The following is a 27,964-nucleotide window of genomic DNA, read 5'->3' as shown; positions in this document are numbered from 1 at the left end:
GAGTGGACCGCAACTGTTCAACTTGATATTGCTACTTCACTAATGGGTGCAATCTTCAGGACAGAGGTGTTTTAGTTCCCTCTTGCCTGGGAGTGATGCATTTGTAACAGTGAGACCTGCTGTGGACAGATGAGTATAGTTACATTACAATATTGAGGAAAGTTTTCCTGTTAATCTCAAGGGATATCTGTTGAGCAAACTGAATTCTGTGGAAATCTATAGTGAAAAGCACCCAGAAATGAATATTTACCTGGGAAGGAAAGCTGCCTCTTTAAAACCTGAAAGAAGCAGGGAACCTTCCTGAAAGAAAATGCATTTTCAACCACGTCTCACTGCACACTAAGATTTTTTTTTAGATGAGACCTATGAGGAGCAGGTGCAGGATTAGTGTGAGTGAGCTCCTCTTTGAACGACTTTACAGCAGGTCCCTGTCACTCCACCAGAGCAGGACCCCTCTGCATGGAGGTATGTGTGCTGGACTCCTGAGGCACGCTGTCCGGGTAATGCCCGTATTGTTGAGCTTAGTCCTATTTTGGTAGCAAGAGAAGTCTTCTGCATTAAAGTTAAGCTCCTTGGCTGGTGAGATGCACTGCAAAGAAGTCCTGCCAAACAGAGTCCTCCTGATTAGGAAACTCTTTCTTGGCTTCTTTATCTCCCTTGGATAACAAACACCATGTTCAGTCACAGAGGGCTTGATTCAGCACCCCTCCCTGCTATTCAGCTGCATTTACTTGCCAGATATCCCATGGATCTCAATGTGACTGTAGTCTCAGGCTGGATGTGAGGGATGGGGCCTCAGAAGGGCTGGATCTAGGGTTTCATACCATGTCGCAGGTAGTCCACACAACCAACATCTCCTGCATATGCTTTTCCCCTTCATTACTGAGCCTGTGCATTGCAACAGTCACGCACCCCTGCTTATCAAGGTGCTATACAGAGAACAGTCACTTGTTTTCTGGTCATGTTGAAAAGAGGAAAGTGGAAAATGCCTGTTTTAAAATACAAAGCAACCTGTTGGGTCATCTTCAATTTTAAAAGCAGTTTTGGAACTAGCTGATGGGGTGCTTTTTGGTAGTTTTCTTCAACCAATACAGTGTTTCTTCACTGGATAGTGAATACCCCAGTCACTATGGGGTTCCTTCCACAAGGCTCCACTTTAGGGCCAGTTCTTTTTAATGTTTTCATAAATGACTTTGATGCAGGACTTGAAGGTATGAGGATGAAACGAAACTGGGAGGAATCCCTCAGGAGTACAAGGGCACTGCAGAGAGATCTTGACAAATTAGAGGGCTGGACAATCACCATGAGCAAGTGCTGGATTCTGCACCTGGGCAAGGCAACCCTGGATATATGTACTGATTAGGGGATGAGAGACTGGAGAACAGCTCCACAAAAGGGATCTGGGGACTTTGGTCAACAGCAAGTTGAACATGAGCCTGCAGTGTGCCCTGGCAGCCAAAAGGGCGACCTGTACCCATGGGTGCATCAGGCACGGCACTGCTAGCTGGTCAAAGGAGGTGATTAGCCTGCTCTGCTCTGTGCTGGTGAGGCCTCACCTCAAGTACTGTGTGCAGGACTGGACGCCACAGTATAAGAGGGACATAAAACCATTCAAGAGCGTCCAAAGGAGAACTATGAAGGGTCTGGAGGGTAAGACACATGAGGAGCAGCTGAGGTGCCTTGGTGTGCTCAGCCCCGAGCAGAGCAGGCTGAGGGGAGGCCTCATGGCGGCCTGCAGCTCCCTCACGAGGGGAGCGGAGGGGCAGGCGCTGAGCTCTGCTCTCTGGGGACAGCGACAGGACCCGAGGGGACGGCATGGAGCTGGGACAGGGCAGGGTCAGGCTGGGGGTTAGGGAAAGGGTCTGCACCCAGAGGGTGCTCGGGCACTGGGACAGGCTGCCCAGGGCAGGGGTCACAGCACCAAGCCTGACGGAGTTCAAGGAGCATTTGGACAATGCTCTCAGATACACGGTCTGATTTTTGGGTGGTCCTGTGTGAAGCCAGGAGTTGGGCTCCATGATCTTTGTGGGTCCCTTCCAACTCAGGATATTCTATGATTTTATATTTTTCTTTTTAAAATACTCTCCATGGCCTGATGGCTGTTAGCACATTGTCACTCTGTTTTTCTAAACAGCCCCCTCTTTATCTGCGAACTAGCTTCCCAGTCATCAGGGCCATGCAGCTGGAGATTAGTCCCAGCGTGGGGCTGGGGAGGCACAATTTTGTGAAGGTGTAAGGTGATGCAAGTTAGCCGGGCTGAGTTTACATGGCACTGAACTGCTTTAAAGATCTTAATCAGCAAAGAGAGACACCTTTATGGCCTTATAGGAAAAGAAGCAACACTACAGAATCACAGTGTAGTTTGGGCTGGAAGGACCTTAAAGATCACCCAGTTCAACCCCCCTGCCATGGGCAGGGACACCTCCCACCAGAGCAGGCTGCCCAAAACCCCATCCAGCCTGGCCTTGAGCACCTCCAGGGATGGGGCAGCCACAGCTTCTCTGGGCAGCGTGTGCCAGGGCCTCACCACCCTCAGAGTAAAGAATTTAAATTTAGTGTAAAACCATTACCCTTTGTCCTATCACTAAATGCCCTTGTATAAGATCTCTCTCCGTCTTTCTTATAGGCCCCCTTAAAATACTGAAATGCTACAATAAGGTCTCCCTGCAGCCTTCTCTTCTTCAGGCTAAGCAACCCCAGATCTCTCAGTCTTTCTTCATCCTTCAGAAAAATGGTTTGGTTGCGTGCACATTCCTCAGTCACTTGCAGCACAGAACTGAGTGACCAGAAAGGACAGAACCAGGGGAAAAGCAGCAAGATTTAATTATATTTTAAACTGTACACAAGTACATGTACACAAGTACATACTGACTCACTGCTTTGCCATGGCATACTTAGTGGTCTCGTCCATCTCACTGATTTCTAATTCCTGACCCCCGTCTGCTTTCCAGACAGGGTTTCATTCAGGCATAAATTCTGCAGAGGTGTGTGTATGTATTCAATGTCATTTCTGCAACTTTTCAAGCCTTTATAAAGGGTTGAGCGTTGGTTTAAAAACAAGATGAGTTTAACAAGATTATTTGCATGCACAAATTTAAACATTATTAGTGATACTCTTCTCAAAGTGACATAAAAGAGGAGAAAGACCTGTGGTTATTAAAAAAAAAAAAAAAAAGCTTATTTCTATGGGCACAAATAGTAGATATGTGTGTTATTTATCTCTTTTACTATGTTCAATAAGTATTATAATATACAAAAACTGGAAATTTTGGTCTTTCTATCAGCCCTTTACTGAAAGATCACAGTAATGAACAGAAATACTAGAGAAATTAAGTGAATAAAAACTGGTAACTGAGGTAGGAGGTAATTTGTATTTAGGACATGTAAGCATTCTTAAACATTCTTTAGGCATAGTAAAGGAATTTTTTTAATGGTATAGATTTGATTTTTTCTCTCTTTTTTTGTTGACTCTTGTCTTTTTTCATAGCGTTCCTCGGTAAGTTCTCCAAATCTTATCTTGATATATCTTAATCTAATTTTACTATATCATAAAAATAGCACAAGATTCTGAAAATACTTTCATCTCTTTCACATCTTCTTTTCCCAGTTAGACATCCCACTACATATTAAAATGCATACTTAGTACATATGCCTGTTTAATGTATGTTACTGGAAAATACCCAGTTTTACAGATGAGTCAATATGTTCATTTTCTTTAAAAGCTATTTAAGTAGAACTGCAAATGTTGCTGAGATGAAATACTGCATCATTAATTTCTTTTGCATTCAGAATATCAGGAACATTGGTTTTACTTTGAAGCCAAGTGGCAGTTTTACTTGGAGGAGAGAGAAATCAATGAGGAAAACCAGAACAAACCTGTCTTTCCGGACAACTATGATGCAGAGGAGAGAGAAAAGGTAACTGCAACTTAAGAAAGTGCTCAGAGAGGCTCTGAACGGAGAGAGGTATTTTCAAAGGGACACACCAATATTTTACTACTTAATCCAGTGCCAGAGCAGAGAGAAAGTCTTTGTGTTTTCTTTTTTCCTAAATTTTTAGGGAAGAACAAAAAACTCCAATCCATGGTGCAGGTTAAGTGTTGTAAAAAAAAGCAGCTGCAATCAGTCCTGAGGTGCTAAAGGTTCCTGCAGTGGGAGAGGAAGTCCTAATGTCAAACGTGGTGATACTAAGCGCAAGTACAAAACTCGTAAATAAACTCCCATCAGCCAGGGCAATTTGAGGTTGGAAAAGGCAAACATCCAGCTGGAGGATCTCATGAGAGCCTAGCAAAGCTGTGGCCCAAGTCCCACAGAAATCTCTTAGGAGCTGGGTGTAGCTGTGATCCTTTGAACAGAAGACAGCCCTCCTAAGCAGTGATCTGCAAACACAGGCAGCGTCCCAACTAGTTTTAGGTGTCTCAAGAGATGGTGTTTCACCACATCTCATGGGATACTATTTTATAGCATATGTGATCTTTCTTTTGACTTATGACTTCTGGTTAAAACTTCTTAACTCATGGGAAATAATGCCCTTCTTCGCTGGTGTTTACAGCTTTCTGATACGTGCTGGCACCTCTCATGTTTCTCCACTTAGCAGCTAAGCAAAAAGTATGTGGTTCTTGTCACCTTTTCCCATAAATCAATCCCCTTTTCCAGACTATTAAAGCACAGCTCTATTCTGAGAAGCCACTTTGTATATTTTTAGGTGTTCATCTATGCAGAGAAAGGTGCCAATGGAAGATAGATTAACTCTGGATAATTAAAAAAAAAATGCTTTAAATATAAAGACTAGATCTCCTTCCAGCTTTATTTTATCACTTCTGTGCCATGAACTTGTTACTAGTTTGTTGTTTCTTCCATTTCTACTGGAGTCATAGAAGAGCATTATGAGAAATTGAATTGAACAGAATCTCCCCACAGTCATTTTCAAGGGAAAACTGATTTAATTCATACTGCAGAAACAAAAATTATCTTTGTATTACCTAACCCAACTAGCTTGATCTGCTAAACTATTTATTTTGATGCACAAGAAAGGAAAATGTTGCTTGAACTCCACTGCTATGCAAAGACCACAGCCTGGCAGAAGTCTCTCATTTTGCTTACAAATTGAGCATGTTTATAGCCATGGAAAGAATAATCACAGAGAAGGCAACCATCCTGCCTGTCTGTTTCCCAGGACTGTTTGCCTTTGCACTCCCTCCAAACCGTTTTGTGTCCAATTGCCTTTCTGCAGGCAATTGATAAACCACAAATATCTGTCACCCCTTCTCACCAGCAGGTTGTTTTGGGCAGCTTCCTGCTAGACCAGAGGTATACAGGTTAAACTTGGAGATAACTGGAAACGTGGGGGAAGAAAAACAGATTGCACCTTCTTTAATGTATAAACACAAGGTGGGCAATCAGATCATAGTAGGAGAAATCATTTTTCAACAATACGTGTTCTGTATGTGTTAGATACTGAGCAAATAGGCAGAAATTGCACTGCACTCAGGTTCTGCCTTGCTTCTGCAAACACACCCTCGCCCTGCTGGCTTTCCCAGTGCTGGACACATTGCATGACAAACAAAATGTGAGAGGGAGTGTGTCCCCTTAAGATGGGGTTGTTTAAACCAGCACCAGAGAAGGTAAAATGGTAGAAAGGGGAGTGCTAGCCAGCTGCAGGTCATGCAGGAAGGCAGAGGCAGCTGTAATTACTGACTGCAGGGGATGTGTGCGTTACCTCTAGGGCTTGGCAGCATAGTCACACCCATATCCATCCACCCTGTGGTCTTCACTCGCCCTTGCCGAGGGAAGCCGGGCTGTTGCCAGCTACAATGCGAGGCTGCACTTTTGAAAAGCTTGAGAAATGCTGCCTCGGGGCAGATCGATCCCAAGGAGCACTCTTCCTCCACTAAAGAATTCCCAGCAAAGTGAGGTCACGTCAGATGCGTGCAGAAACATCAGCAATCGTGAGGGCTAAATGGAGCGAAACGTGAGACGCCGGCGTGCTCACCCAGAATAGCACTTCCACGGGTTGTGCTCGCCTCTGGTAGCGCTGCACCTGCGTCAGTGCTGCTCCACCAGAGTGAAAACTGCAGAAATAAGGCTTTACATTTTGCTTGTGCTAGAGGACAGAGTAAATAAATACTCTCTTTAGTTTGCAAAGAAAAAAAAAAAAAAAAAAGGCAACAGACTGAAGGTAATCCATCTCTGCCCTGTGTGATGTAAATGCAGATAAACCACAACAAAGTATGTACTGGTTGAGGTTGAAGTGAGTAGATAGAAGTGCAAATCTTCACGTACAGTGCAGAAACCACAGGCCAGCTAAGCAGCTGCAAATGACTTACCATAACGCACCTTAAGCCCCAGGAACTAAAGCTGCCAATTTCCTTTAAATGAAGTTATTTTTAGTGGTAGATTTATCAGAGTTTTGAGCTCACTTGGGGATTTTGGGCAGGTAGAAGTGAGTTCTGGAAGTACTTAGTCTAGAGGAAACCCAGCTGTGTTTTGCAAAGCTTGCTGGGTTGGGTTGGGTTGGGTTGGGTTGGGTTGGGTTTGGTTTGGTTTGGTTTGGTTTGGTTTGGTTTGATTTGGTAGTTTTTTCCTTCTTTCTTCTCCTGGGAAAGAAGTGTTTCTTAAATTTGCAAGGTTGTTCAATGGAAGGGGAAAGAATGGGCTTGGCAAGAAAAAGTCAGAGAAAGTGACCTGAGTTAACACAGCCTGAAAGTTGAGTCCCTAAAGAAATTACCGAATCAAGCCTTTTTGGATGCCCACATAAAACTTGGCTAAGTAAAACTTTTGCAAACGTGTGACGAGGGAAGCTGAGAACATTTCCCAGGGGCAGAAAGAATGATAATGTAAGTAAGTCTTTTCCAACCCCAATTTTTGAAAGAATAGGGACTTCTAGGGTGTGAAATTAGAACCCATGGGTCTTTTCCATGTGAAACAGTCCCAGAGCAGAAAAGCTCGAAGCCCATGAGTACCAAATGCCTTCTTGTGACTCCCAGGGCACAGGGACGGGGCTATGAGGCACATATCCCCCTTCCTGCTGTCCCACCTTAACGCCTCCATCTTTCCCTCAGACCTACCGGAGGTGGAGCTCCGAGGGCCGGGGCGGGAGACGGGGCCACGACGCCCCCATGATCGCCTACGACGCCCTGCTGGGGTGCGGCGGGGACTGGACGGAGCTCTGCAACCGCTCCATGTTCCACGGAGGTGAGGGCGCGGCCGCGGCTCCCATCCCCTGCCCCGTCCCGCCACGGGGTGCTCGCAGGAGGTGGGAAGGAGGCCTGCCAGTGAATGGCGGCTCTTGACATTATTGCTGCTCTTGAGATGATTTCTGTGGCTCCCGGTTTTACACCCTCGCAGAGTCACAGTGTGGCTGAGGCTGTCAGGGCCCTCTGGAGATCACCTGCTCCAAGCCCTGCTCCAGCAGGGACACCCAGCGCAGGCTGCCCAGGCCCACGGCCAGGCGGCTTTTGAAGATCTCCCAGAAGGGAGACTCCGCACCCTCTCTGGGCCATCAATCACATTCCCTGAGCAGCAGCTGCCGTGCAAGCTATTTATGGTCCTTGTCAAATGTTACTTCATCTGAGTCCCATGCTTGTGCCAGAGGTGCATGAGAAGTAAGTCCGGTATAACTTAGTAAAGGGTTGGCATCTTTCTACACCAAAACACTCGCCCCTTTGGCAAAGCCACCTTTTAACTGCGTATAGTGAAGCCAAGTAGAGGAGAAAGATAATACAGTGCCCAATTGAGTGTCTGCCAGATAAATCTTAGAGGCACACAATAAGATATTTCCATAATTTTGCACGAGATAACTCTCTCACTGGCAACCATGCACCCTGGGCCAGGGCAGCTGTGGAAGATGATCCCAGCACTGCAAACACCTGCAGCATGGTGGTGGGAGGTGGTGGCCCCTCACTGCAGAGGCTGCCAGCAAGAACCTGCAAGGACCACAACGAGCATCGCTGCTACTTACCATGGGGTTAGATGTTTTAAATCACACACAGCGCCATGCTGTGGTGTTAGGATGGGAGACACAGCCTCCAAACCAGGGTATTTGCCATGTAGCAGGGGTTCCTGTGTTCCTGGCAACGGCTAGCTGCTTGCAAGAGCTATTGGGTTGCAGTGGGTTTTCCCCAAGCCAAATTAGTAATGAGCCTGTGCTGTCAGCAGTGATCTTGTCCACTCTGCTGGCCGTGCCCCTGCCTCTGCCTCTGGCCACTCGGTCTCTCATTTGACCAGACATGTCCTTGCCTTTCCTCACACTGACAAGGTGATTGAAATTGTGTTAGATGAAGAGTGAGCCACAGCACATCTATCATGCATCTCCCAGGTGCTTATCCTCCGCTAACGTTAGCCCTCAATGTAAGGAAACATCACAGGAAAAGTAAGCAGGGTGATCAATCCTGTGCTGTCTCTTCCACTACAAGAGCTACAGGGCATCAGATACGAAGAGCGGGTAAAAGCTTGGAAACAGACCAAGGGAGATGCTCCTTTCAAACAGTGAGAAAGGATGCTGTAAATGCTAACAGTTCCCTGCACTCAGAAAGTGATCAGGCACTTGACAGACCCACGGGAAAAGGTTTGATGAAGGCCAGGAGACAGCAAGACCACTCCAGCTCAGGAGCACACACCGCAGAGGCACTGCTGTGTGCTGGCCTTGGTGTTACTCTCCTCCCTAGGCACGGGACAAGACACGGGGTCGTGCAAACCTCTGGGGCTGCCCCAGCATGGCCATTATGTCCTTCCCACGCTCCATCAGTGGCTTCACCCTTCCTCCCCTGCGCAGTGCGGGCTGTGGTTTTGTACTTGAAGGCGACCCTAAGAGAACTTTGCATCTGTGCTTGAACCCGCAGGAGAAAGCGCAGCGACTGGATCTATCGCGGGCTGCCTGTACGGGCTGGTGTACGGCCTGAGCAAGGTTCCCAAGGGCTTGTACCAGGACCTTGAGCAAAGGGAGAGGCTAGAGTACTTGGGCGAGAACCTTTACCGGCTGTCCACGCAGGAAAAGTAAAGCGGTTTCTGCCATTTTCTCTTTCTCTAAAGACCATATCAAACCCTGTAGATAACTGACTGGCTTTAACGGTGGAGGAATTAGCTGAGAGTTAGTCTGAAAGGCTGTATGTAGACTGTGTGCAAGTGCAGGTAGCTGAATAATTCAAGAGCAACTAGGTTTTTATGGTGTTCTTCTTTTTTTTTTTTTTTTTTTACAGATGTAGGGATTTCTGAGTATAATGATTGCTACTTAAACCCGTGAGATAATCTCAAATGGAAAAAAATAAATAAAACCTCTTTTGGTTGTTTTCAGTCTAACTTGCTATAATACCACCTTCTAAACAGCTGTGACCAGTAATTACACGTACAAAATTAATTTCCAGAACTAATGCTTTCCTGCAAAACTAATGGCAGTGCCCCCTTATGGGGATATTCTCTGTATATTTGACAATCCTTTCACCACTGCTGTTCTGCCTTGTTCTCAAATCTAATGTGTCTGTGACACTTGTAAACCTAATATCTCACGGATTATCCTTTAATGAACCGCTGATCCCCGCATCAGCGCTGTGGTGCAAGGTATTGTTACATTACAAGCTTCCAGAAAAGGAAAAGCCAACACTAAAAATACCCCCAAGGCTCAGCAAAGCATCAGCATGTCCAAACTTTCTGATTTACACTTCTGTTGTTCTTCGGTCTTCAGAACAAACTTTTTTAAAAATACAACTGGCTGAAATATTTGTAAATAAATTAGTGCTTACACTATTTCCTAAGCATCATTATTTATTTTTAGACTGAACAGATTATATGTTGCTGTATCAGTATCAGAATTTTTGGCTGAGGTCTTCAAGCAGTTGTAATAGGTCAACAGTACGGCTGTGATACATTTCACAAGTCTGGGAACCAGAAACCCTGGAAAGAAAACAGTTACAACTGCTTTTCTTTTCTTTTCTTTTCTTTTCTTTTCTTTTCTTTTCTTTTCTTTTCTTTTCTTTTCTTTTCTTTTCTTTTCTTTTCTTTTCTTTTCTTTTCTTTTCTTTTCTTTTCTTTTCTTTTCTTTTCTTCTCTTCTCTTCTCTTCTCTTCTCTTCTCTTCTCTTCTCTTCTCTTCTCTTCTCTTCTCTTCTCTTCTCTTCTCTTCTCTTCTCTTCTCTTCTCTTCTCTTCTCTTCTCTTCTCCTCTCTTCTCCTCTCTTCTCCTCTCTTCTCCTCTCTTCTCCTCTCTTCTCCTCTCTTCTCCTCTCTTCTCCTCTCTTCTCCTCTCTTCTCCTCTCTTCTCTTCTCTTTCTCCTTCTTCTTCTTCTTCTTCTTCTCTTCTCCTTCTTCTTCTTCTCTTCTCCTTCTTCTTCTTCTTCTTCTTCTTCTCCTCCTCCCCCTCCTCCTCCCCCTCCTCCTCCTCCTCCTCTTCCTATTTTTCTCTTTCTCTTTCTGTCTTAAGAAAACCAGTCGACTATGATTCAATCAAAAGCTGCATACATCTGCATCTAAAGTAAACAGTAGCACTGGGTGGAGGAGATTCTGATATACCAGCAACATGGGCACAGATCTCGAACCCTTAGTGAAATGACACAGAAGAATTAAGCATGGAATTGGTCCCTGGTGTTTAACCTCATGTTTTAATTCAGAAGCTCAAAAACTGAGGTCTGTGCCACACTTTCTAATCTCCACAGAGAGTGATTGACTACATGGTGTTGGTTTCTCCTATCTTTCTCCAGCTGCTGCAGCGTGTTTTAAAAAGATAGCTAAAAATACATAAGTACTTTCCTACTCCTTTTTCCATGTAAGCAATTGCTGGGATTGTCACTGGGATGTTATGTGGCAGAAGGAGGAGCAGGTGATCCGTGTTGTTATGAATAGAAGCCTGCATGACAATATCCATATGAAAAAGGTTTCTGTCCTATGGGCTACTTCAAACACTGTGGTTTTAGCATGTTTTCTCTTCACAGCTTTGCAAGGTGCTTTCTTGTTTGCTTTGGAGATACGTTAAACAAAGAGGACCATTTTTGTCAGTAGCGTTTGATTTAAGAGAATACCAAGATTTCCCAAAAAAAAATCCTTCTAGTTTATGGTGACTCTAGCATACCTGTAATAAATTCAGCAATAGAGAAGAGAGAGGAACATATCCTGCGTCAGGTAGGATCTTCTCCAGTACTTTGACATTTCCTTAAAAAAAAAAAAAAAAAGAATCACAAAAGGATGAAACACACTCATAACCATTTCCTCCTCACTTCATCTTCTGTCCAGACTGGTGAGGACCAAGTTTAGCTTCAGAGACAAGTAAGAGAGTGTAATTTAGAAGGTGGTTCACGAGGGCTGGATTTACAAAACACTACCTCTGCACTTGTTGAGGCGAGCAGCATGTTGGCCGTCATTTCATCAAAACCACTAAAAATGCCCACTCCTTAGTGTCCGAAACTCCCTCAGTTGCATGTTTTTAGCAAGCACTGTGAGATGCCACCACCACTTCAGCTCCCGGAGCCCCCAGTGAGAAGCAAAAGGTGTGTTGGTGCACTTGGGTGCTGGCAGGGCTGGAGGAGAGAGCTGGCTCCATTCACCACAAGGGCAGCGCCTGCAGCAGAGGTTTTCCTGGGACAGGACGGGCTCTGGGATAGGGTTGCAGTGCAGCCCCTTAGCATATCAGGCTGTTGCCACTCAGATACTGGCGTGATAAGTGTCTCCAAAGAACCTATAAATAAATAAGTAAACTGCCTGTCTTACGCATCTTAATTATTCGAGGGAGAAGGAGGCAGGAAACTTTTGAAGACGGCCTCGCCTCCTGAGGAGGATCAAGAGATCTGTCCTCCGGACACCAAAAAACACATCTGTACAGCAGCGCTGCCAGAAGCGGGCAGCACATCAGAGCAGCATCACGGGCACTAAGAACGACGTGAAGTGACTTCTCCAGAGAGGTCGCTGCTGGTTTGGGGTTTCCCCCTGCTCACATCGAATACCTGCCCGGCTCCTCCCAGCCATAGGTGGGACTAGAGCTGATTATGTGTAGGTGATAATCAGCTCATATAGAGGTGAATATATTTCATTGATGGGTCACACAGTTCAAGAACAGTAGGATGCAAATCGGGAAAAGGCAGTGAAGAAATATTAGGGATGATGTCTTGGCCCATTGAAAACGGTGGTCACACTCCCGAATTAATGTACCTGAGAAACCCTTGGTCTTTGCCCTCCTTCCCAGAGTGGGGAGCACACTGATCTCCAAACACCGAGACAACATCATCATTGCCCCACATTTTTTGTGGTGGTCTCAGCGTACTTCCCTTCTGCAGAATGCTTTTGAGATTTACATGGTCGTGATGCTGGTTTGTAGGTGAAATCACCTCGGAAGAGCTGCAGATGCTCTAAATAGGTGCTGTACCCCTTTGCTCATCTTCTGTGCCTTGCTGGTGAATGCAGGTCAAACACTCACCCCATGCAACACGTCGTGGTACTTAGGGCAATGCACTAGTCCCACATTTCAGAAGGCACCCTATAAGAACAAGCTAATTTCTATGTTACCAACACAGAGTCAAAGGAGAAGCCTGAACAGAGCTCACTAGCAATATATTTTAACGAATTTGGACTTTTTAGCTCATAAGTCATAATTTTCATAATTATAATGAAGAGGACCTGATCTTCTTCCCTTCACAATCCTGGCTCCCTCAGCTGTGGTGCGTGCAGTAACAGGAAGGGTGGTTGTTACATGGCAGAGAGCACCTGTGCCGTGTTGAAATGTGCTGATTCCCAACCAAAACCAACACAGTATTGTTTGTTACATTAGCCCTGTGCCAGTTGTCACGCTTTTTTTTTTTTTTTTTTTTTTCTTCTTTTATTGGGCTCTAAAATTAGCTACAAAGCTAATATATAAATAGACCTTCTTCCATTCAAGATGGCAACTTCATCCCACTGCTGGGGGATGTGATTTTCGACATGTGCGTGCGCTTGAAACGCAGCCAAGTGGAACCCAAATGCCAGCACCCGAGCGGGTGAGGAGCAGCCCCTCGCTTTCCAACCAGCCCCTGTAATAAACCTGGGGGGAGCAGCTCCAGCTTCTTTCCAAGGCCAGGGGGGAACAGCTGCTGGGGCACAGCTGGGCCTTCCCCTGCCTTCCAAGCCTGCCACTCCCCCAAAGGATGAGCCTTCTGCAGCTTCTCTTCATTTTCTACACGTGGGTTTAATTTGAAGAATTTCTTATTCGGCTTCTGCTCATAAAAATTAATACCCTCCTGGTATGCAGGCTGCGTTCTGTGCGTGAAGCTATTTCTCTGCACGGTGAAGTAACCTTCCAGACTTTTGTGGTGTTAGAAAGCTGACACCTCTTGTGATTTATTTTTTTTTCCTTCCAGCCCCATCTATTGTTATTGACTTCTCACTCCAGCTCTTGTGCTGAGTTCACTATTTTATTTAGTAACTGATCCACACCGATTAAAGCATTGCCGAAATCCTCAGCTGTCCCAGGGCCTGATTCTTCAGTATCTCAAGGGTAGATCCAACACAGCAGCCTTCTTGCCCCAGATTTAAGGGTCTTGCAGCCAAGTGACATCGCCACGGTTGTTGGTTTGTCCGGTAGTGTTCTCATCGTATTTACCTTTACCTAGCAGGAGAGGAAAATAGCTTTGATGTTGCCCTTGCGTTAGGACACGGTAACACCAAATCAGAGTGAGGAGTGGCACGGAGGAGATGTGGCCACCCCAATTAGTGTTGTTGCTCCCCTGAAAGCTTCCACTTACCACAAAGCACAGAAGGAACAGCCGGCAGTGCCACGGGAGCTGTGTAAAGCCTGCGGGCTCCGCTACACGGTGCCTCACGACGCTTGTAAAGCACCTTGCATGCTTTTTAACAGGCCACTAACGCCAACTCTCTCGAAAACTCTAAAGTCAAAGTATTTTTTTCCATTTTATGCACAGTAGCATGCCACTAGAGCAAAGTAAGGAGGTAGCAGCAGTGTTGATGCCTTGAAAAGAACATGCGTGTTTTCTCTTGCGCAGCACCAAACGCACAAACTCTTGTGGAGATCAGATGCTGGTAGACCCTTTGGTGCTGAAGAAGAAGCTCAATAGGATGGCCACAGAGCAAGGCGCCTTTGCTGTCCTCAGCAGCCTGCTGCTGTACGTCACCGAGCTGGCAGCCTGCGACCCGCAGCTCAACAGCAAGAGGACCAAATGGGCGGAAGGTAAAGAGAACCAGGTGAGTTTTAAACTACCGCCTCCAGACACAAGCAGGGGGCAGTACCCTACCCGATTTCAGCTCCTGCGGTCCCGGTTTCTAAACAACAATCGCGAGCCTTACATCAAGAAAAGAAGAGAAGTGGGCAGGCTGGTCATCAAGGAGAGGCTGTGGGCGAACAGGGCTGGAAGCAAGCTAGACAGAGGCAAGGAGAGAAGAGGAGATGGGACAGCAGCAGAAGAAGGTGAAGAGACAGTGCCCAGCGAGAGGGCCAGGTGGAGTGGCCAGGGTGGGAGAAACACAGTGAAGGACATCTTGAAGAAATTTCTGGCTGCCGAAGAGAAAGAAGCCAAGGAGAAGTCTCCCAGCTGGAAGAAGAAGGGGCCAAGCAGTGGCTTGCCAAAAATAGTCAACAGGAGTTCGGTCCTCTCCAAGCTGAAGGAGCAGTTTGAGCAGAGCTCCCTCTGTTCGGCCGCGGAGGTGAAAGCGTCGCTCTTGCGCAAAGGCGAGAAGAAGACTAAAAGCTTCCCCAGCAGAAAAGCTATTCGTAAGCCCGAGGTCAGAGTGCTGCGCACGGCAGCGCTGGCAGCCACAGACATAAAGAGCCCCGAGTCCCAATATTTGGTGTGCTCCACGGTCCCGGTGCCCAGACTCAGCATGGCGACCGAAATTAACCATCCTTGGAGCTGGTCGAAAAATAACGCCGCGAAACAGCCTCTGGATCGCAACACACCGCTGAAGGAAAAGGGGGACTCTGAGAGAAAGCCTGGCGAGAAGAAAACAGCAGCACACGCAGCCCAGCACAGGGAGGGCAAAGAGGAGGTACTGATGGCACCCCAGGAGATGCCTGATGCCAAGGACAGTGCTGAGATGAAAGTAGATTCCACAAAGCAAGGAGCTGACTTTAATCCTAATCTAGATGGCTCTTGTGCCATCTGTAAAAATAAAGCACTTGCAGATTGCATTCCTCCTGCATCTGGGCATAGCCTGGACTCCAACAGGAATAATTTATCAGCTGGGCCTGGTACATCTTCACCACCAGGGGCTACCAATGCTGCCCAACGTGTTACGGGCGATGGTCCACCATCTAACTCACCTTACTCTAGCAAAGCTGAAGGATCCCCTGAACCAAGTCCTCAGGACACTAAAGCAGATGAGATTCCTGAAATAGTAATGTACGTATCTTGTTCTGAGGAAGCTGACCCAGAGCTCACACAGCCAGAAAAGGATCTTTTTTTTGCCGAGCAAAAATGTATCCCCGAGCAGAAAGCCCTGGAAAACACCCTGCCATTTCTTTCTCCAAGAGTTCAAGCATCTTTTGAAGCTGAGCCTGCGACACAGGACCGACAGCTGACTCTTCTAACACCAGCTGCTGGTAAAAAGCCACCAGTAGCTCAAAAACAGGCACCAGGGTTAAGAGGCAGATGTTCTGAGGAAGCCAAAGAAGGAGAGAAATATCACAGTGAAGACAAAATGCACTCTACTTCTGGCAAAAATTACACTGATGTCCCAGCTAAAAAGGAACAGGAGAATGAAGCACCCCAGTGCCAAATGCAAAATGAACCCAAAATCAGGCAGCCACAGCCACCTCAGATGCCTGGCCCACAAAATGAGTTTGGTAATTCCGGTGCTGAAACGTCAAATCCCAATGTGAATCAGACCAAACCTATGTTCTCCTCAAAGGAGAGCCAGGAGCAGGAGCCTGGTGCTGCAGAAGAGCACCCCTCTTCTGACTGGGAAAAGAAACGAGGCCCGTTGCCAGATGAGTTTGTGAAACACAGACTGCACTTCGCAGAAGAGGATTTGGGGAAGGGGCAGTTACCTTCATCTAATGAAATGACGAGTGATGGAGACAGTCGAGGCCTGGGCAGGAGTACCTTGACGGACCTGGAGACCTGTCACAAGCTGTCCAAGTATTTCCTTCACCGTGAAGAGACCACTGCAGACGAGATGCCATGGCCTGACTCTGAAACAGGGCTGTCATCCTCAGCGAACCTTGAAACAAGACCAGCGAGTGGGGTTGCAGGACAAAGAATCCACCACACTCTTGGAAATCCCCCAGCCCCTCCACCGACTGAGCTGGTAAGAGCAGGAGCTGGTGGTGTGGAAGATGAGCGTGGCAGTCGTGGCTGTGAGAAGCATCCACTGCCCGCTTCAGATGAGCTGACGATGCAGGAGAACAACACTGCAGCAGAGAAGAAAAATGAATGTGATTTTAAGAAGCAACTGCTGTCCCCAAATCATGAAACAGAAAATGAAGATGCTACAGCTGAAGAGACAATTACACTCCAGGGCTTTGATAATTATGTTTCACTTTCGACAAAGAAAACAGGAAAACATGACAAAAAAGCTGTGCTAGCAAGAAAGCCCCTGTTGCTCTTGGAGAGGAACCAAACACAAACTCCAGATGATACCTTGATGCAGGAAGAGAACCTGTTTCCTTCATCAGCTGAATTGGTGTCAGGCCAAAAGAAGCATGCAAAAGGTACTGATAACATCTCCAAATATAAAAAACATAAGCCTCTGCCTTCAGATGATGCCATGAAGCACGGCAATGAGAGCATGGAGACAGAGGAGGGAGAAGAGAGAAGTGTCTTACATAAATTTCAGGAGGAACAAGTATCAACACCAAGCGATACGATGGATCATGATAACAACTCTTCAAATGAGAGGAGTGCTCATAGTGCTCAGGCACCTCAGCTACCTTCGTCAGAAGGTGACGCTAACAGTCAAGGGGTGAAAAACACTGGGCAGGGTTTGAAGTGCCCAACACCTGCAAGAGATATGGTTAAACATGAGCGTGATATGACAGTCGATGAAAACATCTGCTGTAATAATGAGAAACACCAACTGTCCCCATCAAATGAACCACTGAAATGTGTAAATGACACCGCAGGGAAAAGAAACATGAAGTTGAGCTTCAAGAATTACTCAGCGCCGCCAAGAAATACAGCAAGCAATGACAATAACACCACTGATGAGGAGAATACTTTTCATGGCTTGAAAAATGAGCCGGTGCAGCACAAAAAGAGTCATGAAGGGGAGAGGAATACTTCATGTGATCCTAAAAGTCAAATACCATCATCAAGTCCTCTGGCGAAGCAAGACAAGAAATCCTCCCCTCAGCAACAACCAGCACCTGCTGACTTTGTAAAACCTGAAAATAAGTCAGCTGAAAAAAAGACTAAACATACCTCTGAGAAGCCCCAGTCACCTTCTTCAGACAAACTGGAGAAGCCTCAAGAAAGAAGTCCTTCAGCAGAGAGGAAGCAGAAGACACCAGCAGCAGAGGACATCCCGTCACCCAAAACAAAGGCTGTAAAAGGGGACAATGAGCACCAGCACCCAGGAAAGTACCGGTTACCACGGTCGAGTAAAGCAGCAAAGCATGAGAAAGAAACTCCAGGAGGAGAAAAACAGCAAACAAGGTCTGAGGATTTTTCAACGCCTGGTGCAAATACTGCAAAAGAGAAGAACAAATTTCCAAATCTCAAGAAGTACCGATTGGTATCTTCAGAAATACCGGCTAAGCCTCAAGAAAAGGATGCTCCAGATCAAAAGCAACAAACATCAGCTGCTACAGGTTTTAAGAAGCCCGGTACTAATGCTGTAAAAGAAAAAGATGAAGATCCAACTTCTGAGGAGCCCCAGTCATCCTCTTTAAACAAAGGGATGAAATCCCAAGAAAAAACTACTTCAGGGAAGAGAAAGCAAAAGACACCATCAGCAGAGGACATCAGGCCACCTGAAACAAAGGCTGTAAAAGAGGATGATAAACACCAGTGTGCTGGGAACCATCAGTTACCCCTTTCAAGTAAATCAGCAAAGCCTGGGAAAAATAGTCCAGGATTGGGAAAACGAGAAACTGCAACTGAAAGTTTTAAAAAGCCTGATGCAAGTGATGTAAAAGATAAAAGCAAAGATCTAGGTTCTGGGATGTGCCAGTCCCCATCTTCAAATCTGCAGGTGAAGCCTGAAGAAAAGAACGTCACAGCCAAAAAGAAGCAATCGGCACCACCGTCTGATGAAAAAACGAAGTATAAAGCTGGTAGTCCAGAAAAGAGGAGTGGGGCCCTGAGAACAGAGAAATACCAGCTACAGTCTTCAGATAAGAAAGGGAAGAAGGACAATGATGATTCAGGAAAAGAAGAGTCTGTGGACGACCTCAAGAGCTCTCAAACTCCATTGCCACGTGATGGCATAAAACGTAAAAGCAACACTGCCCCAAAAGACACTGCCCCAAAAGACACTGTCCCAAAAGACACTGCCCCAAAAGACACTGTCCCAAAAGAGACCTGTTTGTCTAATACAGAGAGGTCCCCCCAGTCATCCCCATTGCCTGATACATCGAAATATGATGGAAGTCCCACTGAAAATAGAAGAAAACGGCCTGGATTTAAGAAGTACCAAGCACTCTCATCAAATAATTTGGTGAAGCATGACAAAGACATTGCTGAAAGGGAGGCTAGCTGGCAGGCAGCTGCTGTAACAAGCGACAGAACAGCAGAGCTGGAGGACTGCTCCAAAACAGCACCATTCTCCAAGTACACAGTGGAAAGCTACGGTGAAAGGCCCTTAGATTCATCTTTTAAGCCACTGATCATTAGGGTAACTGACACGTTTAAACATCACAGCTAAAAAATACTGCTACAGCTTAAGAACTTACAACTGATTGTGCCACCGAGTCACTCAATCTTTCTTTTTTTATTTCTTTACTCTCCAGGGCATTACATTATCATTTTTTAATCACAAGGACATTGATGTGCATCTATCCGAGCTGGGCTTTTTCCTTTCTTAACATTAGCCCGAAGACATGAATTAAATTAATCACTGCAAGTGAATTAGCTAATCACTGAATTAATCATCAGTTTATAAATTAAATATGAGAAGGGCTTTGAGATCAGTGTGAATTCAGTCCTGCTCCAGACTCCCCTTGCTAACTAATGGGTGTTGTTTGTAACAAAGATGACTGTTCAGGGTGAACTCTATTTGTATTTACTTATTCTAATGAAACTCTGCTCGCACATTTTCCAGGAACGATGGTAGGCAGTGTCAGCTTTAATTATGTCAAAAAGCGCTCGTTCCAGGCTCTGCCTTTTCACCAGTTAATGGGAACTGTTGGTCTATGGCTGCATTGAGTGGCACTGCTAGCAGAAGGAGCGAGGGAAGGAAGGGCACGGTTCATTTATCCGCAGAAAAATCCTCAAAGGACGTTGGTGTTACAAAAGCTCTTACCGTGAATGCAAATTTTCAGCCTTATTAATATTGGAAAAATAGTGATTTAACCTCCTGTGAAGCTATGGGTACTTTGGCCACATACTGCATGAGTTATTGTTGGGAGGGACACGCCGTTTCAAGTTATTCTCAATGATCGCAGGCGAATGTGCAACAAGTGAGTGTGGAACAGCTCAGTGCTGAAAGGCTCTGAGGACTTCTCTGGGGGATCATGTCAGCAGGAGAGACTGAAAACCTTGCCGGGGGAGCTCAGCTCTTCTTGGGGTTTCTGTCTCAGCCTGGGTCCTCGGGCGTGGGGGCACAGCCAGGCACTGCAGCTAGCACTGAAAGTCGTAGGAAGTGCTGATTTTACAGCCTGATGTGAAAAGGAGCAACACGAGGCAGCCAGCACTGCTGAACGCTGCTGATGGGCCGTGGCTTTCTGTGTGTACCACAACAGTGGTTTCTGCATAAAGCGTGCAGGGGACAAATTTTTTGGAGAAATGAGGACGGGGCTGCTCCACCGGCTCCTCTGCCCTCAGTGAACAGCAGACAGGCAGAGAGACGTTACAGCCAAAATCTCCCGTGCACCCCTTCAGCTTAGTGCTGTAAATGATGAATCCTGGTATTTAAAGGCACGGCCTAAAGAGTCGATTCATTTTTTCCACAGCCACCCCCATGCAGGTCTTGGCTCTGTGACACCAAAGGTGGGGCCACTCAAAAATAAATAAATAAATTAATTAATTAAATTAAATAAAAGCCCAATCTTCTCAGTGTCACTGAGCTTCAGAGATGCCCAGGAGAGAGGACAATCGTGGTCCTGCTCCTCATGGCCCTGGCTCCCCTCAAGTGTTTCGGATGTCCTCCTCCCTCTGGGTGCGGCCTGGCCGCTGCTCCAGCCCGCTGGCAGGCCGCCCCGACCCGTGGCCTGCAAGGAGAGAGGATGAGAGCGAGCTGGCAGCACGTTGGGATCAAATCCCTTTGCCAGAATAATGCACACAAGTCATATACGTGACAACTGGTCCGGCCTGGTCAGGGACGCTGCCGGGAGGAAGAGGGGACATGCACGCAGCGTCACCCCCTGGCTGCTGAAGAGGCTCGGGCTTTGGTTTCTTGTCCACCACATGCCACGAGTTAGGCTTCCTGGCATCTGCAGGCTCACAAAATGAGGAGTGCATTTGTATACCATGCTGTGTCCTCAAAAAAAAAGACGCTGAAGGGAATTTATCGGTTGTACAACGCTGCCCTTCTGCATGGAGGTGTATGTCACCCTTGCAGCTTTTATGGGCTGGCAACCATAAAGGCCACTTTGTACTAAACCTAAGCTGTAATTTACTTTTTATTGTCCATGATTTCATTTCCCATTGGAGAAAAGCCCTTACAACATAAAGCGTTTGCACCAGACTTGAATAGTAAATCCTCTGCTAGCTGGCCTTTTAAAACAGCAGGCAGATCTTGCTGGCAGAGGAGAAGCCGCTTTTATTATTCTTTTTCTAATCTTTCAAAAGAAACTTAAAGGCTTTTTTTTCTCCCCCTCTTATTCACATCTGAAAGATCACTGCCTTGTGACGAATTAAAGGGTTCTGTCTAGCAGAAAATTACCCACGTGTGCAGCAGGGCCCCCCCAGGAGAGTGAATCAGTGGGTACCAGGGGGGGCCTGGCTCTTCCATTTCACAACTGCAATGCCTGGTTTTCTTGATGGATACAGCACGAGGAGAAGAAGGTGCAACACCCTCTGTTTGGGCAGAGTCATCTCCTGAGGGTTAACTGTTAGATCACAGCGTGCCTTCATCTCTGATGGTAAGAGGTAAATCATCCATTCGAGACTATTGAGGGTTCCTCCCTGAAGTGCACTTCAGCGATGAAGGAGACTTGCACCGAATGTGTCTTTGGGTGTAATGCACATCCCCGAGCATCAGGAGTTAGCACAATCAATTCCTCAAGAGAGGAGGGAGCGAGGCCATGCAAATCTCAGCAGCAATCACCAGAAGAGCACAGGCAACTATCTGGAGTGCCGTGCAGTTAGCAGCTCAAAACAAGCCGCTCCTGACCACACTGATGGGGAATTCAGCACTGCTGATAAGCAGAGACTCCAGAAGTGAGTATTTAAGGAAGAGCAGGAGCACGGGGAGGAGGATGTACATCTACATCAGCTGTGGCACAAACTGTGCAAATCACCAGGCACCAACCACAGTGAGACCCTTGCCCAGGCCACATACACAACAGACATTAAACACTTCATTTCCCGTTCCTGGCTGCAGTCCCTCAGAGCTTTTCCCAGCCTCCTTCCCCCCAACAGAGGCAGCAAGGAAGCCCTCCCAGGCTGCCATTTCACTGTGTCTGACCCAGTACCAGACATTGTTGCTGCCTCTGCTTCGCTGAAATACAGTGGCAGCCAGCATCTCTCAAGGCCTCTAAAGGCACCAGATCCATAGCCCTCACTAAATGTAGCAGGATATCACTATTATTACTATTTTTGTCAGTTTTTGTTGTGATTCCTTAAAGCCCTGGCTTTGTTATAGATGCAGTCGATCAAACAAGTCTCCTATGAGGAGAAGTTGAGGACATCTGGGCTGTCCAGTCTGGAGAAGGGGAGGCTGAGGCATGACCCCATTGCTCTCTGCAAGTCCTGAGGAGGGGAAATGCAGAGGGAGGTGCTGGTCTCTGCTCCCTGGTCACCGATGTCAGGGTTTGTGGAAATGGCTCAAAGCTCTGCCAGGGAGGTTCAGGCTGGGCATTAGGAAAAAATCCTCTACCGTGAGGGTGGTCAAACCCTGGAACAGGCTTCCTAGTGAGGTGGTTGATGCCCCATGCCTGTCATTTGGACAGCCCTCTGGATGCACCTCACTCTCCCTCCACCTCTCTTGCCTTTTTCAACTGAAAAAGAGCATTAAAAAAAAAATAAATCACGATTCTCAGCAGAAAGAGCCCAAGCCCTGAGGAGAATAATCCAGTCAAAGAACTCAGACTAATGCTGAGGCACGAGGCACAACCCAGCCACCTCAAAATTAGGAAACGTGTCATTCATTTTCTCCAGACATCCGAAGAGGGAAGAAACATTTGTCCCAGTAGTGCTGTTTCATTCCACGTTGTTCAAAGGCAACAAAAGTCTGATTACTGTGCACTTCAGGCTCTGACCTATGAAATAACTTAGCGATTTATCACCATTTTGTACAATTTCATCTTAGGCAGTCTTTAAAACGTCGTGCATGACAAAAAATGAGAGGCTACGACCTAAAGCCGCAGGACTTATCTCAGGTTTTCCCCATTGTACTTTTTTGGATGGCAGTGGTGATAGCAATAGAAATACTAAAAATAATATCAAGGATTTCATATTATCACACCCCCCAGTTTAGCTTTTCTCCTGCCCACCTGCGGCCAGCCGGTAACAGCCCACGGGCATTACTCGGTCCTGCGGTGCAGCATCCTTCCCAGGCGGAGCTGCCACAGATCACATCTCTCGGCTGTAGAAAAGCTCCACCTAATGGTTGGATTTGCACAGCACGTTACGAGCAAGCACTGATGAGCACAGAGTAAAAACCACCCTGTGGTGGAAACAGCAGGGAAATGTAGAGAACAAGTTCTCCTCTTATTCCCATTCCGGTAAGGACCGCGCACCATCCAAAAGGAGCTTTTCTGTGTGTGAACAGAGAAGCCTTACAAATAATAACTGCGAATCCTCATAGCATTTCCACTTAGCATTTTGCTAAGGGAGATTCCTGTTACCTTAGAAATAAGCACAGAAGTGTAATTGGCTCTTAGCAGAACCAATTTTCACTACTTCATTCCCTATGTGTTTTCCAAAATGTGTAATGTCCGCTAAGTTTTATTTCTGTTTTTCATTTCCACGAGCATCTTTTTAGAGAATGAAGCATTTTTCGGTTTTTGATGAGAATTTTCAACATGTCAATATGGAAAAAAATAATCTTGCTGGGCACCTGCTTTCCTGACTACCAAGTGATTTTTTTTTCTTTTTATTTTTATACCAAATAGCAAAAGAGTCATTAGTTCTGTATTTAACCTCTTACAACCTGAAAGACCTGAGGCAGTTTTGGGAATCGTTTCACATCTTCTGTCACTGCCCTTGACTTGTCCCTGTTCATTGCTTGTATTGTGCCGAGCTGCAGGTGCAAGAACAACTTGGTGGCATGGTGTGATTCTCACTCGGCAAGCCAGCACTATGGCAGGCTTTCCGGGGTGTGTGCAATACAGTCGCAAAAGCATACTGCTGAGAAGGTTAAGCTATAATAACTCATAATGCACGGAAATGGTTATCCTCAAAAACCCCCCAGTTAGCTGTTAGGGACGGTGTTTTCAAGAGTGGCAAGTGACTTTGGGTGTCCAACACCTTATCAAGGGATCTGAGTTTTTGGAAGAGCTCAGCACTTGCTCTCTTAAAATCACGCTTCTTCCATAACATGTCTTATGTGAGGCAGCCAAAGCCCCTTCTAAAATCTTGAGCCAGGTATCTGAAATATACAGGAGCTTCATATGCACCTACTTGCCCTGTACTAACCAAAAAAAGGCTGTGAACAAAAGGCTTGGTGTGCAGGAACTGGTGAATGCAGCCAGCACAAGTTGCTTTGACTGCGAGGAACTGTGACCACAACCCACAGACCACACAACTTCCTGACCTGCCCCACAGCAGATGCAGCGCCAGTCCCTTTGGCCCTTGCAGGGCACTGAGGAAGTTTTTACATGGCTGAGATGCTTCCCATCGCTGTGCTCCCCAGGGCTTCTGAAAAGTTTCAGAGAAATAAAACTCTTGGATGCTGCAGAGCCAGTGCATCCTTACCAAGGAACAGCCACGTCTAGTTGAGCTACATCACCAGTGTTAAATAATTGTGTCCCTTGGGACTTGTACAAATGCAGAGGACTGTCTGAATACAGCTCTGGATTGCTAGCCCCAGTTACTGAGATCTTTCATTCCCCTAAAGAATGGGAACAGTGCAGGCTGTGCTGAGCCAAGCATCCAAACAGGGTCCCAGCAAACATGTCTCAGCTCTAAATACCTTCAGACTGAAGGAAATTATCGCAGAAGACCAGAAATCCCCCAAAGACATCTTCTTTATTAACTCACTCAAATGAGTGAGTAACAAGAAAGTAGTAACAAGAAACGACTCATCATGTAACAAGAAAGCTTGTACCCTTGTCGTGCCATGCAGATTTCTTAATACAACTGTTTCCCTTTGTATCTGGGTTACTTATTTGTACCACCAAGTCTCGTGTGTCAGGAAGATGAAGACAATAAAAACGTGCCAACTAACGAGCTCGTTGGCGTCCTGTCATTATCAAGGAGGGAGCCTGTGCGTGCCTCATTGGTATGCAAACCGCTCTCCTTTCACCCGAGAGAGCTGGCACAGGCTGAGCTTTGTGGGGCAGCTGCGAGCAGCTATAAAGTGCAGAGCGTTGCTTGTGTAAATGCCATGGCTTTGAAGAGAGCAGGACACACTGCATCCTCTGCTGTGCCTGTGTTTGGGTACTTGAGGCATAAGTTCCTTGGGCCATGGCAGCCTGCAACGTGTGTGAGTGTGTGGATGTGCCACCTGCCTGCTGGGGGCCAAGATCCCACCTGAAACTGCCAGGCTAGGAGAAAACTCAGAGGGAAAGTTACATTCATTATTTCCTTCTTGTCTATTTTTCCTTCTTCTTCAAAGGGTTTTTCTCGGGATTTATCTGGAAGCAGCAGATCGGCTCACTGATTTTTGCAGGTATCTTTTTAAAATAAGTGGCCACTGCTTTCTAGTGCATGCCATCAGTGTCCAGCTCTAGGCAAACAGAAACACGAAATCCAATCCTCACAGAAGAGTAGGGGTTGGAAGGGACCTCAAGAGATCATCGGGTCCAACCCCCCTGCCAAAGCAGGTTCCCTAGAGCAGGTGGCCCAGGTAGGCGTCCAGATGGGCCTTGAATATCTCCAGAGAAGGAGACTCCACAACCTCCCTGGGTCTTTCTTTTTGCTTTCTTCTTTAGAAATCCAGGCTTAAAGCAAAATAAATAAATAAATAAATAAATAAATCAGCTGTTTTAAAGTCCCACAGCCCAAACTACATCAAGACCTGCTTCCACTTCCTCAGGGCTGAAAACCAGCTTCGGCTTTGCTTCTGAAGCAGTGAGATCACTACGAATGTTGTTAACATCCTTCTTTGTGTGCCCTGTGACCGATGAAGGATTGTAAGAGCGAATTAAGTCAACCAGGAGCAGCCACCCAAAGCTTTGGCATCTCTCTGGGCTGCACCGTGCCTGGTGGCTGCTCTTGGTGTCACCCCATGGCTGAAGCTAGAGGTGGGACAAGGCCACACCAAACTGATCCTAAGGGCCTGAAGAAGCCATAAACAGGGCCGGGCCCTGCTCACAGGCACTAGGCCCAGCTGAGCCAAATGTGTGGTGATTTAGGGGCAGGAGGCATGCTAAGGCCCGGCTGTTTCTCATTAGCATGCTGCGTGATGGCATTCAGGGCACGGTTTACAAGGGTGGTGAAGGCAGGCCTGCAGATCCTCTCCTCTGCAGTATTTATATGTTTTCCTGTCCGCGGCTGTGGGATAGCTTCTACTCAAAATGGGGTGAAACTGAGGCTGCCTCGCCCCGGCCTCTTGTTTTTAAGGGGTGCAAGGAAAAAAAAATATAAAACTGAAGCATTTTATTCTGGTCTTGACCTTTTACTTGTGGTCCTGATCGCTACAGTAAAGCAGGCACAGAAACACAGCAACTTTTCTCTTTATTTCAAGTAGAAAAACACATTCTAGCAACGTTCCTCCAGCCTGACAAAGAAAGCTCAGGCTTCCCAAAACACTGTGTTTTGGTGTCTTTCCAAAAGAAAACGTGTTTCCATGGAAAAAATAAAATAAAATAAAATGGTTAAGACACAGTATGTTCTCACCAAAAATATGTTTTGTGGGGAAACCGCTGCTGATTTCTAGGTGCAGGGAGAGGGTGCTAGGGCCTGGGCTGGGAAACTCGAGGGGCAGGAACCCTACAGCCCAGACATCGACCATGCATGGGGAGACTGTGAGCAACGATAGGTGAAGTCTTCTGTAGAAGATCATCAGCTCTATTCTTGCGTTTTTATGAGGTCAGGTCAAGCTCCAGAGGCAGACCCTCTAAACTTCCTTGGGCTGTCGCCCAAAGGGCAGCATCATTTTGCTAGCCGGAGCAGAAAAGAGGAAATCCTAAAACGAAATCCCCCTGAGCTTGTAGGGTTGTTTTGTTCCCAGGTCCTTGCGAGTGCTCCCGTTGGCCTGCAGATGGCGAGTTTTCCATTTGGAGCCTGGCTGCTCGCTGACAAGGTGGGGAAAAGCCCAGCATCCTTAAGGGAATCTGATACACAGATACCGTGCGAAGGTGGCAAGGAAGCTTTAACTCCTCAGCCTCCCTAGGGCCTCTCCCATAGTGCTTAATTTTGTCTGCATGAACAACTGTTTGCTGGGCATGGATATAGGATAGGATAGCATAGGGTAGGATAGGATCGGATAGGATAGGATAGTGAAGTAAGGGAATGCAATGATCATACTGTCATTTAATTTTCTTGTTCCCCCTATGGCCTTTATCAATACACCACCATGAAGAGGTACCCGTGTTGGCTGACTGACCTCAAAGCTCACCCCGCTCGGTCCACAACTAAAATTTGAGGAGTGGCTTGCAGTGTTGTTGGTCTCTGGGCCATCATGAATGAAATTCCCCCAGGAGGGCACAAATGTTGAGTCTGGCCCCCACTGAATCACCACATACTTTGAGGAAGTCATGGTTTCTATATCTGGTTTTCATAACACACATCTGTACTGTAATGTCATCTGGACTCCTTCACCAAATAGCTAGTAAAAATATGAAGTCGGAAAGCATGTTTTTAATACACACAGAAAGACATGTCTGCCCCTGACTGCCCAAATGGAAACTCCGCTTACCCTAAGCTCATCCTGTGACGCACCCATTTCCCATTGCAGGCTTCCCTCTCGCCCCTTCTACTTTCCTACCTTTTCCCCTTGTATTTCTGTCCCGCCCAAGGGCTATAAAATGAGGCTGGGATGTGAATCATATATTTCCAAGAAGCATAGAGAGCTTGCTCCAGGGGTCAATTTTTCCATTTATTTTTCAAAAACCGATTTCTGAGCCCTCCCAGGAGCCACATGTGTAGGGATGTCTTTCCAACATGCAGCTGCTCATGAATTCCTGGGAGGACCCCTAACACAAACAAAACTTTCAGTAGTACAGTAGTCTTTCCGTATTGAAGCTTCATTGTTATTTGGTTTAAAAGAAAAAGAAAAAGAAAAAAAAAAAGAAAAAAGAGGAAACCAAAAACACTTGCAGACATTCAAAAAACATTTTCAATATGCTATTTTGATCAGCTACCCAAATAAGTACACATACTGCATTCTGGCTGCAAACCTCAAACTTGGTGACAATTCAATGCCCACGTGAGTGTAACATTCTGGGGAGGGGAGGGAAAGGGTTTTTTTGCATCCCTCCTGTTCTCCAGTGTGGTACCAACCCCGCTGTGGATGGTCTGGGTTTTCCTACAGCACCAGGAAAGGAGAAATGCACAAGTGCAGAGAGATAATACTCTGAGAAAAGCTTCTTGACTTCTGCTCAGAAGGTTCTTTGCAAGGCTCCACTTCATTTCTA

General features: G+C 46.4%; 1 protein-coding gene across 3 annotated transcripts in view; it reads left to right on the top strand.

The window, feature by feature from the left end:
* Positions 1-24,602, top strand: part of ADPRHL1 (ADP-ribosylhydrolase like 1) — a 37,869-nt gene extending 13,267 nt beyond the window's left edge. Inside the window, exons 5-8 of one of the 3 annotated variants that reach the window (XM_082784574.1) lie at positions 3,790-3,917; positions 7,061-7,193; positions 8,843-8,993; positions 13,953-24,602. In XM_082784574.1, coding sequence (XP_082640700.1) covers positions 3,790-3,917; positions 7,061-7,193; positions 8,843-8,993; positions 13,953-18,768 — 5,228 coding nt within the window. In that variant the 3' untranslated portion in view covers positions 18,769-24,602. Of the gene's footprint in view, positions 1-3,789; positions 3,918-7,060; positions 7,194-8,839; positions 10,247-13,952 lie in introns of those variants that run through there. The other 2 variants (XM_082784573.1, XM_082784575.1) reach the window with 2 other exon arrangements.
* The last annotated feature ends 3,362 nt before the right edge of the window (positions 24,603-27,964 follow it).

This window comes from Aythya marila (assembly GCF_965140915.1).
Source record: "Aythya marila genome assembly, chromosome: 1".
Taxonomy (NCBI): domain Eukaryota; kingdom Metazoa; phylum Chordata; class Aves; order Anseriformes; family Anatidae; genus Aythya; species Aythya marila.
This window is presented reverse-complemented; position numbering and strand designations above follow the sequence as displayed.